The following is a 16,599-nucleotide window of genomic DNA, read 5'->3' on the forward strand; positions in this document are numbered from 1 at the left end:
CTCCTTACGAGTAGAAATATATGTTATGATTTCTCCCCGCTTGTTTTTCATTTCTTGCTTTTTAATTTAGCCTTGCTTATGAGCTCGGCTCCCATGGCAAGGTGTCGCCACCCCTCAGGGGGTTGCGACCCGCAGGCTGAAAAACACTGGTCTTAAGTTGGTTTCTGAGGTACCAACATAAATGTTATATTTTATTTTGCTCATAAAAACAAAACACATTATGGAATTTATCAATTACATTAAATGTGTCTCAATTACATTATGAGGATAATTTTTATAATAACATAATTATATTTATGCTAAGTACTAGTTTTAGTTACTAAAAATTTAGTGTATCAATTATTATTGTACGTTTAGTGAGGGTGAGTATATATATTTATATTGTGTGAGGGTGTGTGTATATGTGTATGGGTGTGTGTATATGTGTATGGGTGTGTGAGTATTGTATGTATGTGGCAGTGTGTAGTGAATATAAGTGGACTTATTGAACAATGATTATCAAAAAATATCTGTTTTTTAAAACCTTTATGAGGAAACCTATCAACCACCTTATCGATCGATATTAGTAAAAATTGTTAAGAACGCTCCGGCTTAAAATCCTAATTTAAAAATTTGTAAAAAAAATTAAAAGTAATAAAAAAAAAAAATATGTATAAATATATATATACAGTAATATCATTAGATAAAGCCTAAAAATCTCATGATTTATTAGATTCATTAACCGTTTTTGGTTGTGTCGATATTAATTTATTTTATTTAGACTCGTGCATTACCTCGTATTTTTTGTCAAAGACTATATGATTTTTGCAATGAATAAATATATTTATTACTAAAAAAATATATCCAAAATACATTTTTACTTTATAAATGTTTTATGGAATGGGTATTCAAATGATGTTTTTTCTTTTCAGAATAAGACCCGAGGTTTGTTAGGAAACTGGTCCTGGGATCAGCAAGACGACTTCATACGACCTGATGGAACCATCGTTGGAATCAACCTGAACAACTTCGAGAACACTCACAAGGAGTTCGGCCAACATTGTAAGTCATTACAATTGTTTAAGATTTTATAGTAAAAAGAAGGTGATCAATCTTACATTGCCGGTGCCAGCCCAGGGACAGTGAAATAATGCAAGAATTGAATTACACTGCCAAGAATCTAACCTGCAACCTTAAGAATGGTGGGCAAATGCGTCAACTGCTACACTACGATGCGGACATTCCCCACTTCATTTCTCTTGTTTCCCAAAAATCATTGTTTTTGAAATTTTTAGGGGAGCATTGGTTTCATCCAATGTATGGGCAGAGCACCGCGAATGGTGTACACACAATTTAAAAAAAAACATTTTTAACAAAAAGGAAAAGATCTTCGTAAAATGGAGTTTTACGTATTGGTTAACATTTGTATATTTTCCCTTTCCCAAATCTCTCTTGTTTTTCAATAATAAGTTTTTAACGAATATTGTTAAAGAGTTTACCCTTTTGATTATATTTGACTAGAAAATATTTTTTTCTAGGGATGTTATCAGATAGAGCGGAAGATGGAAAGGGTGCGGCCTTATTCACAAGAGAATTTGGTCGCACGGCATCTTATTACGCCAACGCTACATTTGTACCCGTTTACCTCAAAGAACCGGTGGATTTCCTTCCTCCAAACAGGTATGTATAAAGCGTGTTGTGTTACAAACTCTACCCCGACTTCCAACTTCAGGAGAAAGGAGATTCGAAGTTTGAAAAATGGCGGTTGGGAAATCGGTAAATGAAAACCAGGGGCAAAAGGAAAGCCGAGTGGAAAGAGACTGCGGACTGGCTCCTGGATCAGGAATTAGGAGGAGTCTACGCCAGTGCCCGCCGTCGAACAAAATCCCGTCGGCGGAAGCTGCAGCAGGGAAAGCAGCCTGCAATTGGAAGGAGTTTATGCGAGTGCCTCCCGGCGGTAGAGGCTTCAGCAGCCTGAACGATAAGTTGCTTGCTGTCCCCTCCTTACTCTCCTCACATATGTATGAAAATAATGAATGAATTCTAATAAGGCGTAATTATTACTGGTTTCTGGTACATATGTAGGTGTCACTCGGACTTTAGCGGCGTCAGCTCCCTGACGTCTGAGTCAGATTTATAATAAGCAATAATACTAATGAAGTAGTTTAGTGCTCTAAAAATATTGATTATAAAGCTTTAGATATATTCCAAAAACTGGTCTAAGAATTATTTAAATTTCTTAGTATTTTCAGACATTCTCTAATAGGTAGTATAATAATTTTATCAAAATTCTGCAATAAATTTATTTTTATGTTCCCAACCGTGTCACAGAATGTCAAAATTTTGTATTTATCAAATCTTCTAAGAGCAACTTTGGTTTTTATGTCCTGAAGTCCAGAATGTGTAGATCTTCCCGCTTTTCATAGATCTCTTTGCCACTAAACACAGTATGGGATGAAGAAGGATTGCCATGACTTAGCCCGAAGACTTATGTAGATCATGTTTTTTTAATACTGTATAACGTTTTTTTATTATCCTTGTTTGTCTTTGCTACATGTATTTATATATTGTTCAGTTCAGTTTTTCGCATACTATGCTTTATGTTTCTTAATTCAAGTGTTGTAATTGGCTTAGGCTGTAAGTTTAATAAATAAATAAATATCTATCTTTGGTAAAAAGGCTTAGTGACGGATGCGTATTAAAATGAATTTTGCAATTACTTCAAAATATTGTAGGCAAGACAGGTGTTATGTAAAACTATTAAAACTACGCAGGATAAATACAAAACACAAGTTTTAACGTAAACCTAAACAATTCATAAAAATAAGTCCAAATTTGTTTGATATGAATCTGTTGATTTTATGAACATCCTACAAGAGGGATTTTTGGTGTAAACTCCAAAATTTACATACGATATCCATGGGTTTCGGCTATACAGTGCAGTTTGAAATTCTGAGAAAAGTTGTATACTCATAACTCGATGGCTATAGTGGCCCATTAGTAACTTTGCTTTTCCGTCGATATAATTTCATATCAATTACAATGGTCTTTTAGTTTGATGCATGAAAATTAAAAAATGAAGAAAAATAAAAGAATTTCGACGTACAGTCAAACTTGGTTATAACGATCACGAAATAGCGAGATGTCTGATATAATGAGGCAATATTAGTTGACATTTTAGTTTGTGTTTTTCTCCAAACATTTATTCACTTTTATAACGAGCTTCTTCTCGGGCATGCCGAACAAAAATATTGTCTACAGTTGAGCAAAAACTCTTCAATCGTTTAAAAACAATTTTCAAAATAAGAACCTAAGTTATAAAATCTGAATGGGGGACTAACTTAGTACCGATGCCGCTGGGCATTGGGATCGGTTTACGTTAATGACACTATGTAAGCGTCTAAGTACCTGATTGGAGTTTTTGCCGACAACATTGACAAAGTATCACACATATGGTTGAAATTGCGGGTAAACATTCAACGCTTTGTGAACTTAGTAAGAACGGGCTTGGCACCTCATTAAAATTATACTTCTTTTGTTATTTATGAATGACATCATTGTTTCGGGGGTTTTTTTAATAATGTTCTTACTATTTTTTTATGTTCTATGCATAATGAATATTACCAGTGGGTGATGTCAGATAAGTTAAAAAGTTAAAAACTAACCCTTGAATTGTAAACATGACTACTAACAAGCAGAAGTGTTTCAATTTGTGAAAAATTAGCAATTATTTGTAAAACATTGCGAGAAAAATGTTGAAGTGCGCAAAAAGTTTTCTATATCTTTATCCACAGTGTCAACATTGTTAAAAAATACAAATGTTTATTTAACTGCAATTGAAATTTAGAAAGTGGTGTTTGTAAGCATTTATTAAAATTTCAACAGTGACAATATGCAATGGCAATTGGATTTAAAAAACCTTCCTCTGATATAACGAGTAATACTTATAACGAACAAATTCAGTCGGTCCTGTCTCCCTTGTAATAACCAAGTTCGACTGTATTTATACTTAGATGTATGAGACCTATTCTTAAGTATGCTCTCTAGTCCTTTTAACTTTTTATTCAGAAATGTCCACATTTCCTTCTCGATCTTCATCTCTGAAATGCATATCAAACACTAAATATGTTATGTAATAAATGCTATTTAAATTTTCTTATTTTTCCAGAACTGTGGACATAAACAGAGCGACAGAACTATGTGGGGAGTCATACCAATGTCGATATGATTACGGGATGTCCCTCAACAGAGATATGGCACATTTTACTAAGAACTACTATGATTCTGTGGTATGTTATATTTTTAAACATTTATTGTGTATGCATTATTACTACATACACAGAAAGACTGGCAGCTATTATCGAATATGCCCGTATCTTCTTTATCTAATTAATTTGCTTTTTATGTTGGTATAATTTATTTTTAAATGCAGATGGTTTGTTACCCTCCCGGAATCGATTGAAAAATTTACTCTCACCGCAAAATTAATCTTCCGTTATGGGTTGATTCTTAGCAATATAAAATAGTTTTTTTTTTTTTTTTTTCATAGTTTCCCTGGTTATCATGCTTTTATGTAACAAAGATCAAGATATGTAAGTTGCAACTGTAGTGTGATTGCTGTAGGGGGAAGAGAAAGCGTTGCTAGCACATAATTTACACACTAATTATGTGCTAGCCACACTTTCGTTCAGAAACGCACTGCAGGTGTTGCAGTTCCCTATGCATTATCAGAGGCAGATGAAAGAAAAATATATATTTTATTAATAAAAAAATAAAATTTTAAATTTTATTTATAAACCTTTACAGATTACATTAACTTAACAAATTTTTTTTTTTTTTAAAATTCGTACTCCGTTGTTAATGATAATATTTTAAACATCTTTTGTAAAAGTTTGTTTTGTAATAGAGTCTTTTGTTTAGTTTTGTCTGGTAGTTTATTGTAAAATTTCAGTCCCTGATTTATTAGTCTCGACTGTCCTTGTCTTGTTTTAGAATGTTGTATATGATATTGTTCTGATATTCTCAGACATACTAATGCCTACAGGGTGTAATTATTATTTACTTTATTTTTACCTTGTCGAGTGACTCAATTACAGTTCGTCCACCACACACTTCACACCTCATCTGAGGACTTAAGTCTTCTTAATGCTGCCTCATACATAAAAAATTGCTCATTGCCAAATGAGAAAAGCTGCCCGAGGGCGCTCTCTGGCAGCCTTGGCATACTTGTGCTTAGAGGAGGTAATCCAGAAATACATTACATGCACTTCATTGGATTGAGGAAAAGAGGAAAATGAATTCTTCACTGACTGTGATTAAAAATATTAGGCATTATCAATTCGCTGAAATGATTACATAACTTTTTAAAAGCCTCGAAATTCTTTTGGAAGCTGCTTGATCTGTATATCCGACCAGGCCTATAAAAGGGCCATGGATAGTAGCAAGAAGCTCCGCTCCATTCGGCAAGACTAAATCACAGTGGTGAATTACAGTATAGAACACGTAGGCTTGGAACAAATGTATTATTGTTTTGTGTTTTTGCCTGGAATTGAACCCGGAGCTCCAATATGTGAGGCAAGGGTCTTAGCCCTCACATTATGGGAGTCGCAATGGCTAACTAATGCAGTGTCTTATGCCCATCAGCTGCTGCTCAGTTTAAAAAAAGTGTTTTTAAAACAAAATATCGTTTTCAGATCAACATAAAAGAAACAAACTCTAAACGCATCATCAGCTGCGGAGTGCTGGAGACTCCGCGCTTTGGTCGCAAGACTAACTTCTTCTTTGTGCCTGGTACCAAGGTGACCTTCGAGTGTAACGAGAACTTTGTCCTCGTCGGAGACCAAAGAAGGCAGTGCCTTCCGGAAGGAAGGTGGGACGTACCAGTCTATGGGTACACCGAATGCTTGAGTAAGTCACTACTATTTTTATTATCAACGTTTAATTTGAATTGATGCTCCCAGGAATTGATACTCTTCCAGACTTGAAACTCTCAGTTTCAATGCAGCAGAAGCGGCGAGAAAGGGGTGACTCGATAGATATATTAAATACTCAATAGTCACTAAAGCTGCCCAAATTTAGGTTCCATGTTCAAATTAAATCAAGATGCTCGACTTCGAGGCCACCCGCTGGAGAAAACCAGATTCAACCTGAAACCACGGAAGCATTTCATGACTAATAGGGTTGTTAATGGTTGGAATAAGCTGCCACAAGAACTAGTCCCAACGTGTAGTCTAAACAACTCAAAATATGGTATAGATTTGTTTTGTAAAAGTTAAAATACGCACAAAACTAACTTTCGATAAATAGATTTGACCATATCAGCTTTAATCTGTTCGCTTAAAATTAAAATAATAAATTGTAATGTGTGATTGTCTAATTAAAAGGGGACCTGAACCATAGATTTTTGGTTTGTCTCATAAATTACTAAATATTGACTTTCTTGAGTACTCTGTTTCCTGTCATCCCTTTTCCCAGAAATATGCGGCTTTTTTGTCTTATCTTCGAAGATTTATTTTTCAACAAAAATAATTTGATACAAAAATTAAAATCTGTGAACTTGTAAAAGGCCGTGATCAAAATATTGATATTTACAATAAACATGACACTGACAAAAGTGTAAAATTTGGATTTTTTAATATTAAAAACTCTTTATTCACTGACCATTTTTGCACTGTTTACTTTTCAAGCCGCAAGGTTTAGTCACGAAACATTTTTATTCTTAAAAATGCTTATTTATATATTAATAATGCTTCTTTAATTAGTATTTGTTAGTGATTTTCCCTTCTGATTTTTGATGAATAATGAACATGCAAAAAATGTGCAAAGCTCGTACAGTTTGAATTAAAACTTTGTACTTATTCTTTGTTATACTATAATGAGTAAAGTTATGTTTTCTCCTCTTAAAACTAGTTTCAAAAATATTTCCATCGTTCATGTCCCTTTAAAACATTTCAAAAGTGCCATAAAACAATTACAAATGTGTTGTCCATAATATATCTTGAAGTAAATATAAAACCATCCATCATATTTTAGTAATGTTGTGTTTTTTGTAAACACTATATTTAATTAGAGTTTTTTTTTGTTTTTTAAATGCAGGCATCTATAAATATTTTTTGTGAACATCTCTAAAAAAGCAAGATGGACAAGTCGAACATTAATAATGGGCTACTCAATTGTAACACCTAACAGAATGCTTGATTTTACCTTTCCATTATATTTTTATATTTAAAAACACTACTTTATTACGAACAGGGAATCAGGAATACTCTTCCCGACAGTACGGTCTCACGGGTGGTATCATAATGGCCGTCATGATACCGATATTACTCATCCTCGGTTGCTTGTGGTTCTGCTGCATCAAGAGAAGCAGACAAAACGAGCAATCGGCTTGGAACTTCAAGAAGTTCGAACCACGCTCCCTTTCCAACTCCCGCGCCAACCTCCGATCGCAATCCATGGGAAATCTAACGGACACCATGGGAAGCGATCCCCCTAAAAGAGACCCCTACCTAAGACAGCAAAGTGAACCTAGCTTAGACAAAGATCTAAAAAACTTTAGAGATGTTTACGAACCTCCGTCTCCGATGGATTCTCCCACAGATGAACCCATTGAAAAGACTTTCCACACGTTTAAAAGCGCACCCGATCTCAATCCTAATTTCGGCTCCGTAGATTCCAATAGAAGTGATGCGTCCGATTTAACAGCGCTCCCTAAAAAACGACGTAGTTACGAACAGATCTACCGAACGAACGAACCGTTAATAGGTCATCCCAATTCCGAATTCCCCCCGAAGCTTTGGGATCTCGAAGAAGAAGATGCCGCGTCTTCGGGCTCGAACGAAGGCAGCGATATGACAAGCGGTACTCTCACTAAACCGGCTAAAGATATACAGTACATCAGTCAGGGCAAACCTAAACAGCTAGGCCGCAGGGCTCAACGAATCGCTGATTCTGGTTACTCGACCGCGGACAAAAGCGATACGCCTCAATACGTACCATATAGCCCTAAATACGAAGATCAGTACAGCCCGGTATCTTCCGTCTATAGCCTTCCAACTCTGATCCTTACAGTCCATCCACAAGTCCCATTTATGGGACCAGTCCCAAGCAAGCCTATTACCCGAATAAATTTATCAACCCCATTTCTGAAGAGCCGAATAGTGCTCCTCCGAATAAATTAGGCACTTTTGCTCTTCCAGTAAAGAAGGGAAAGTCTATCAATGCTTTGTACGACGAAAATCCGAACCAACAGGGCGTTTCACCTCCCGATGAAATCGAAACATTTAGCAGCAGGACCACTATGGTATAACTTACCCATAAACAATGTTCAAAACCATTTAGAATTTAAGTAGTACGTATGTATATAATATTTACATGATAATTTTTAAATGAATTTAGTATTGATGTAACATCTAGCTTATTTCAAATATAGTTTTTTAATATCAATGTAACAATCCGCTTCAAAAAAAAATATTGTCTTTGAGGCCACAGTCTCAGGCTGGTGAAAATCAGATTCTATCTAAACCTGAGCAATGGGGTTGTTGATGGTTGGAATAAGTTGCCACAAGAACTGGTCTAAACGTGTAGTCTCAATAACTTCAAAAATAGACTAGGTTTGTTTTGGAAAAGTTAAAGTGCGCCAACAACTAACTTAAATTAAAATATATATAGTATTAGCTTTAAGCTGCTCGCTTAGAATAAAAAAAAATAGTAAAAATTTATATTTTTAGTGTTAATTTTTTTACTTATAAAAATATGATCGTATTTTTATTTAGAGCTTATTAAAGATATGTTATTGATAAAGAAAATAGTGTAAGATAGCCTTAAAATTAATATTCGGGTAAAAATATAACAATTGCAAATACTAACGGGTGTCAAAAGTAAACAAATATTTGTATTTCTTTTGTTTTTTGAAAAATAAAAAATTGAATACAGTTTGAATTATTGCGAGAGTAGGAACTTAATACTTGCGGTGTTGCATTTTTTTTCTCTTTTATGATTAAATGCTTATAAAAAAATGTTAGATCACTTTGCTGTCTTTCGTGGTTAGAAATACATGTACCTCAAATAAAAAAATGTACAATAATATAATAAATTTAATTATAAAACTATAATGGTCGTATTTAGGAAAAATTTCTATTCCGCAGCGTATAAAAAGGACATGAGTGCAAATATCGGTATTATAACCACCCGTGAGACTTAGTTTTTAGAGTATAAATGTTCTTTAGACTCGAATACGAAATGTGGAATGGAATTTTTTCATAAATACTAGAGTTTTATTTAATTTATCACAGAAAAATTCCAATCCACATTTTTATTCCTTATCTGTCTATGTCAGGGTTGCCAAACACTATTACAAAATATATTTACAAAAATCGCAAATAGTTATTATCTGTAAATCATTGTACCTTATCTTTTTCTTTACATCTTAATTTAATATGTTGTTCATAAAAAGCCGTTTGTAAAAATAGTTAAAAAAATATTTCGTAGCCATCTCTAACTATTTTTGTAAAGTTATTGTATTGGTCAATATTTTTAGTGTGTTAAAACGTTTTGTAGACATGGCTGGATTTCACTCGCTAGGGAGAAATTCTTTGCAACAGAGAGGGAAAACATTTTTGGGAATGGAATGTGGCTGATTTATGTGGCCACTTTACACATCCACATTTCCTCAACTTTTTCATCTGTTGACTTTTGTGAAGTAAAAGAGCTGAAACCTTTACTGATGTGGGTGAGATTCATCTGGCCAAATTAATTGTAATTTAATAACAAATAAAATATATTAACTGCCAAGTTGATTAGTTTTTCCTTGAGGGTGACTTGACGCAGTTATTCAAGACAAGTTTTGGAACTATTAAAACACAGAAATCAAAATATTGAATATTAATTTGATGGTTTCTGTGGTGTAATTATTAAAACGGTTGACTCACGCGCTGAGTTATTCAGGTTTGGTTCCCAGCGAGATCACAGAGGTTTGTGTGTTTGTGGTGTGATTTACCAAAAATTATGCCTCTTGGCCAGTTGTGGTGGTAAAGAATCACAACAGCACAAGTATTTTAATTAATAATAAAATGTGTGGTGATTTGGCAACCCTGTAATTGTTCATAGTTCTAAACAAACAGCTGTATAAAATGGTGTCAGGTGTGATAATATTCCATCACTCCGTAAAGGTGAGTTTATTGATTATTCACTTATTTATTTCTTTGCTTTGTTTATTCTCCTGACAACCCATATCTATGTTGAAATTATCTACATAGTCACTCACAGCTTATCTAAACAGAAAATAATTAAATAAATTTCACAAAATAAACTTATTTTGCTATTCTATCACATCTTAGTTATGTGAATTTCTTATTTTAGCTTTTTTCTTTTCTATATGTATTAGGCATTGTACATTAAAATGAATTATTATCAGTTCGAGACCCAGTGTTCGTTAAAAATTAACAGTAATGCATAAGTTTTCTTTTTTTGCAAATTAAAATGTCCGACATAAAACAGGTTTTACCTAGTTACGCAGACCGTGTGTATTCCAGAGAAATCTATTACATTTTAAGAAAAATCAGTATAAGAAATGTTTTGAAATAGAATAAAAAAATGTAGTCGATTATAAAATGTTTTCTTGTAGCAAATCATTTTATAATATAGGTCTACACATAATCAAATTAAGCCAATTAAAGAAAAAAATGTTTTTATGTAACGTATTATCAGAGCTATGATTTTTTCAAAGTTTTGTAGTTTTGAAATTACTCCGCCTGTGTTGCCACAAATTCTATTCGTAAAGTTATATTGGTTGGTGAGTTAGTTTCCCGCAAATGCAAATCTTTCTCTAAACTCTATCATTGGTTGATTCGGAGGAACTCGTGACGTAGTTCATTTTGATTAAAATAATTTTTGTTTTTATTTTTTTTACATTTTTGAGAAACAATTAATACAAACAATACAATTAAATGCTTTAATTTTTACCGCGTGTAAAAAAAACATTTTTGTATCCAATTTCTCGTAGTTGTTGAACATCCTCATTGCAATTAAACAATAACAAAAATATATCTTAAATCTTAGGCCTGTCGGTGAGTGTTCTTAAATGGAGGGTACACGGCTAAAACCCACTGAATTTTTTCAATTTTCCATATAATGTAATTTTTTTCTTCCGAATGAGCTCAATAAAATGAAATATTTAAATCTATCAAAATGTGACGCTCTGTCTTATCAATTGTAGGAAATAAATATGGGGTCACAGCTGGAAAAAAATAGGCAAAATGCGACAATTTCTGCAACGAGCTTATTTTTGTCAGTTGAAGAAAAGAGTTTTAAAAAAAAATATAAAGTACATATTTTGTTTATTTTTTTCTGTAATTGTATGTAAAAATATAGATTACATTAATTGAAAACCTGCTTTATTAAATATATGAATCTAGAGTCTTACAAATTTCTTTAAATATTTATGTATTATGGCTTGTTTAAACATCTGGGATACAAATTGCTCTTTAGAAAAACTAAGACCATTATTTACAAAACTCTCCTCAGTCCGGTCATTGCATATGGTGCAGAATGCTGGGTTATGACCAAAAGAGATGAAAACATGGTATTAGTATATGAAAGAAAAATATTACGGAAGATATTTGGTGCAGTTAACCAAAACGGAGTGTGGAGGAGACGAACTCAATATTGCGCAATTCATAAAAATACGATTACAATGGTTGGGCCATGTGCACAGAATGAATGATAATCGTACCCCAAAAAAGATTATACCTGGCTGGATAATATGGGAAGTGACATTAGAGGAATTGACCTGATGAACTAAAGAAGAGCCAAAGGGTGCACGGAAGAATGGAGACAGATTCTGGAGTAGGTCAGGGCCCACAACGGGCTGTAGCGCCACTGATGATTATGAGAGTCCCACAAATAATGTTTTTCTTTTTCTTTTTCTTCTTGCTCTGCTGTAAAATTTGTTATTTGTTATTGAGCCTGTTATTGCCGTGTACCATTTAAATATTATATTTGAAAACTAAATTCAGTTCTTGCATACGTACATTAACGGACTCGATAATTTTTTAATCCTCATGTTAATTTCCTCAGGACATCAAGAGTATTCATCTCGATGGGCGGGAGTGACTTGGGGAATAATTCTAGCGATTATAATCCCCATAATATTGGTCCTGGTCTGTGTTGTTTACCGCCTCGTGAAGAAAAGAAAGCAAGATGAGGAGAATGATAACCTCGCATTGGCCAGGTAAAAATCCTATTGCCGTATATTTTGGATTATAAGATGCACTTTTAATTCTGAAAATTCAGCTAAAAATTAAGGTGCGTCTTATGGTCCGATGTGTCTTATCGTCCATAACATTTTTCAAAACGTCCACTGAATTTCGATTCAATTAATAAAATTCTGTTCCAACAATTTCAACCCTAAATTGCATTGCTTCAACTAATTTTTTATGATTTTATTGTACAATTTCAGAAATCGCCAGGCAGATCTTACGGCGGCATCAACTTTTCGAGAAGAAGATGATGACAGCATTCCTTACAAAAGGAATTCCGAATCAGAAACACAATAATTTAATGTAAACCGGTTACTACCGGTCAAACTTCAGTTCAAATTCATATTTTAACATAATTAAAGATATTTAACCCATTCCACTACGAATAATTTCACATGGCAATCATTATTTTTTTTATGGAAATACGAATTTGAAAGAATAGGGTATTTTCACAAATTGTTGATTATAGTCCTTAAAATATAGCTTGATTAGAATGACATTTGTCAGAAAAAGTGATGATATAACTTTGTAGTAACATCTAAGGAGTTACTTATATTGACACATGAAAAATCATTCGTATCTGGCGTGTTAATTTATTTTTTTTATACAATGCTTGACACATAAATCAACATAAATATATAAAATCAGCTTTAAAACTAAAAAAAAACTAAAATAAACATAATTATTAACGACGTTCTTACAAGGTTACATCATTTTCCGAAACATTAGAGATGAGGCAAATTGATCAATGTAAATTGATCGAATAAAAAAATAATTCATTTGATGTTGTTCATAAAAAAAAGTATATATGTCTTATTTTTTAGTGAATAATTGTCTTAAACACACTATAATAGGCTTGTTTTTGCGTTTTTATATCAATTTCAGAAACAGAGTTTCATGGTTGCATGAAAAAACTGATAAAATCGATTTGATCAGTGATCAGTGATCAGTAATTTCCCATCACTAATGACATTAGTTCGACAGCTGTTATTCTAATCAAGCTATATTTTAAAAGACTAGTATTCCGTTGAAAGATCGAAAAACGTAAAAAAAAAAGATATGAAATATTTAGAACGGATTTTTACATTTCTGATGATATAACAATCAATATATAAAAAACATGTTTTCATTCATAAGTTTCGGGTTTAAAACAAGCACGTGCAAAATGGCTCATAGTCGGCTTCACGCCACTTTGACGTCACACGCCATGCCTGCTGACTGTGCTTCTAAGAAAAACTTGCGTACAAATATGGTGCATAACATAACATGTGCCGTTCGCCAGGGCACGAAATGACCTTTTTTCAGGTAAATCAAAATATGCATATTTTAAACCGTTGCAGAAAGTTTATCGGATGTTGCATGAAAAAAATAATAAAACCATTACCATTGTAATTTTTTTCTTATTTAAAAATGATAATAAAAATCGTGAAAAGATCCTATTATTTTACATTATTTTCATGAGTGTATTTTGATGAAAAAATATTAAGACAAACCGGCAAATTACCGGCTTTGTGTCGAGAGAAAAATTGCTGATATAACACACAAATGTTTTTTTAAATTAGATCTCTTTGCTTACATCTTGACAAGTTTCTTCAAAAGACTTAATCTTATTTATATTTTGTGCTTCAACAGAAAAAATATAGTAATTTATATTTTTTAGTGTAAACGTATAGATATGTAAGTTAAGGCATCCTTTTTTTGAGGGTTAAAGCAAAAATGGGGACTCTCATTTTCACTCTGATCATTAAAGGCACAAATATTATTTTTTTTTCTTTACAAAATATTTTTTAAAACTTTTTAAATACTAGTGTTTTTTTACCGAATTCTTAGACATTAAAATATTTTTGCTTGGTTGCTTTTGTACTTAACAAATTAAAAAAGCATTTATTTTTTAAATACATTTGGAAATGAATGAATAGTATAATGTATGAGTAGTAGTTAGTCTATTATATTTAGTATATTTTAATTTGAATAGATTTTGTATAATATAGGTAATCATTATTGTTTATAAGTGAAAGTCATGTTGCTAAAATAAATATTTTTCAATAACAATTCTGTAAAAAAAAAAGAATTATGTCGATAAAAAAGTCTGTATTTTTAATTGTTGTGAAAAAATTTAACTTTTAAAAATTTATTTTAATATCTTGCACATATTTTTTATTTTATCAAAAACACATTGATATTTGGAGCTATTTGTGTTTAATTTATAAAAGATAATTGTTTTCTTATAACGTTCAAACTAGAGTTTGTTTTCAAATGTTTTGTTAGTAGGTGTAAAATATTGGTTTTGAAAAATAAAATGAATGAAACCCTAAATTGTTTTTATTTTATATTATTATATCATGTTACATTTTTCGAATTTGTAGGTTTTTTTTTGCTCAGCTCGGCTTGAATGAATACGATTAATCTTGTAAAAGGTAATAAATAAAAAAACATCTGCTCCTAGCAAATGTTGTGTATTTTTAAACATTAATAGTTCAATACAACAATGAACAAACAAATAAAATGCCATTCAAATCAAAATTATTTGGATTCTCATTTTAAGAAAAACCCCCAAGTGAAGTAGTTATAATAATTTTATTTTAAAACAAACTACATATGATATGTAAATTAAGAGAAATAATCTACAAAAATTCAATCAATTCTGATAGTTCTGAAAAATATTTTCAAGTATCTTATGTAAAATAATACTTTTATGCATATATTTTTTTAACATCATATTCATTTATTATTCTTTCAATGTATTAAATTTTTATTGTAGGTATGCAGTTTGTATTTTTTTAAAGTACTAATTTTGTGCTTCCAAAATTTTAAAACCAAATCTTAGAGAAATGTTTGCGGTGGAGCTGGCAACACTAAATTGATAATGAATTATTTTCCAAAATAATCTATTTTTCAAATACGAGAAAATGTTGGTTTTAACCAAAGTACCTACCTACTTCATAAACAATAATCGGAATTTTATCTCGATAGCCTAACAGTATTTTGAAAATGGAATAAGATTCTTAAAGCTAATTGGTTGGTGAAAATTTTTTTTAGCCTATCAAAAGCTTTTTTATGAAAATTGAAAAATTTTCACTTAAGGAGGGAAAACCAAAGTTATTACTACTTGAAGGTGCCCAACTTTTCTTTGCTGTTGAAAGTTAAATAAGTTATTTCCTTTGCAAAATGTTTTATCATTATGATTTATTGACTAGAAATGGTAGATTCCATATTTGTTGGGTAGCAGATGCTTATCCAGCGCGATTTAAGAAGATTCTACCCAGACAAATAAGATCTCTCTCAGTTGTGGATCTGTGGTATGCTTGCACGAATTTTTACTTGTTACATTGTTAAACAATTCAAATAGCTTTATAATTCAAAAGTTGTGTTTGCGATATGTTCAAATGGTTTTAAAACTCTTTCAGTGATGATTTAACTCAAGTTATATGTTCGGAGTCATATAATCCACAGAGAAGATTTTCACTTCGCCTCAGTTCCCAATTGTTGCTAGGTTTACTGCGTTTATACAAGAGACAAGTTGAGTTATTTACCCGTAAGTATATTTTATTTATGTTAGAATATCCCAGCAACTTAAATTTGGGTTGAATACTTTAGATTGCAAAATTTTGTCTTGCTTAAATCCTTTTGTTAAAAAGGATTTTTAAAGTCAAGTGATCTGAATTTATAACAGAGTCATCTTCCACACCTAATGGTGTATAGGGTAGTGCATCGGTACACAAATCATAGTATATCTTAATCATTTTTGTTACATGACAGTAAGATGATCAGTCTTACGCTTCAGGTACCAGTCCAGGGACTATGAAATGTTCTAGTGTAAAAACACCTTTTAAAATAAATATGTCATGTTAACCATGTCGGGAATCTTGCATGGTAGGCAAACACATTGAACACTAAACTACGAGACCGACTATCAGGGAGTAGGTATAGTAGAATTCTGAAAACTATTCACAAAAATGTGTTAAAAATAAATTTAGAGTTGCGTTAATAAATGCTTGCCTGTGTTCAGGCAGATGAAGAATACAGTTCTGTGTGTGAAATAGAACCAGAACTTGACTAGTGTTTTTGACTTCATGGCTATTCAGATATAAATTTTGTAAAAGCAAATTGAGTGGCGATGAGTCAGCTTCGTAGTATGGTGGTCGGAGAATTCGCCTACCATGTTTGAGGTCCCCGGTTTGATTCCTGGCAAGGCCAACGCGAAATATTTTTTTAAAAAGTGGTCAATTGCTGGCGGAATAAGAATACAGTTCTGTTCACAATAGAACCAGAATCCTGGGCGAGTCCTTTTTACTCAATGGCTGCTCTCAGGTAAATCCTAAACAAGGAAATCGAGAGGAGGAAAGTCCGATTCGTAGCCTAG

General features: G+C 32.4%; 1 protein-coding gene across 1 annotated transcript in view; it reads left to right on the forward strand.

Annotated features, from left to right (window-relative positions):
- The window catches only part of mesh (sushi domain containing 2 mesh), a 43,827-nt gene extending 30,914 nt beyond the window's left edge, over positions 1-12,913 (forward strand). Inside the window, exons 14-19 of the mRNA XM_088228286.1 lie at positions 912-1,041; positions 1,518-1,659; positions 4,148-4,268; positions 5,673-5,886; positions 12,055-12,208; positions 12,437-12,913. Of these exons, the coding sequence (XP_088084412.1) occupies positions 912-1,041; positions 1,518-1,659; positions 4,148-4,268; positions 5,673-5,886; positions 12,055-12,208; positions 12,437-12,533 (858 nt within the window). The 3' untranslated portion in view covers positions 12,534-12,913. The remainder of the gene's footprint in view (positions 1-911; positions 1,042-1,517; positions 1,660-4,147; positions 4,269-5,672; positions 5,887-12,054; positions 12,209-12,436) is intronic.
- The last annotated feature ends 3,686 nt before the right edge of the window (positions 12,914-16,599 follow it).

The sequence above is a fragment of the Micrasema longulum genome, unplaced genomic scaffold (genome assembly GCF_059751315.1).
Source record: "Micrasema longulum isolate JH-2025_06_02 unplaced genomic scaffold, ASM5975131v1 h1tg000575l, whole genome shotgun sequence".
Lineage (NCBI taxonomy): Eukaryota > Metazoa > Arthropoda > Insecta > Trichoptera > Brachycentridae > Micrasema > Micrasema longulum.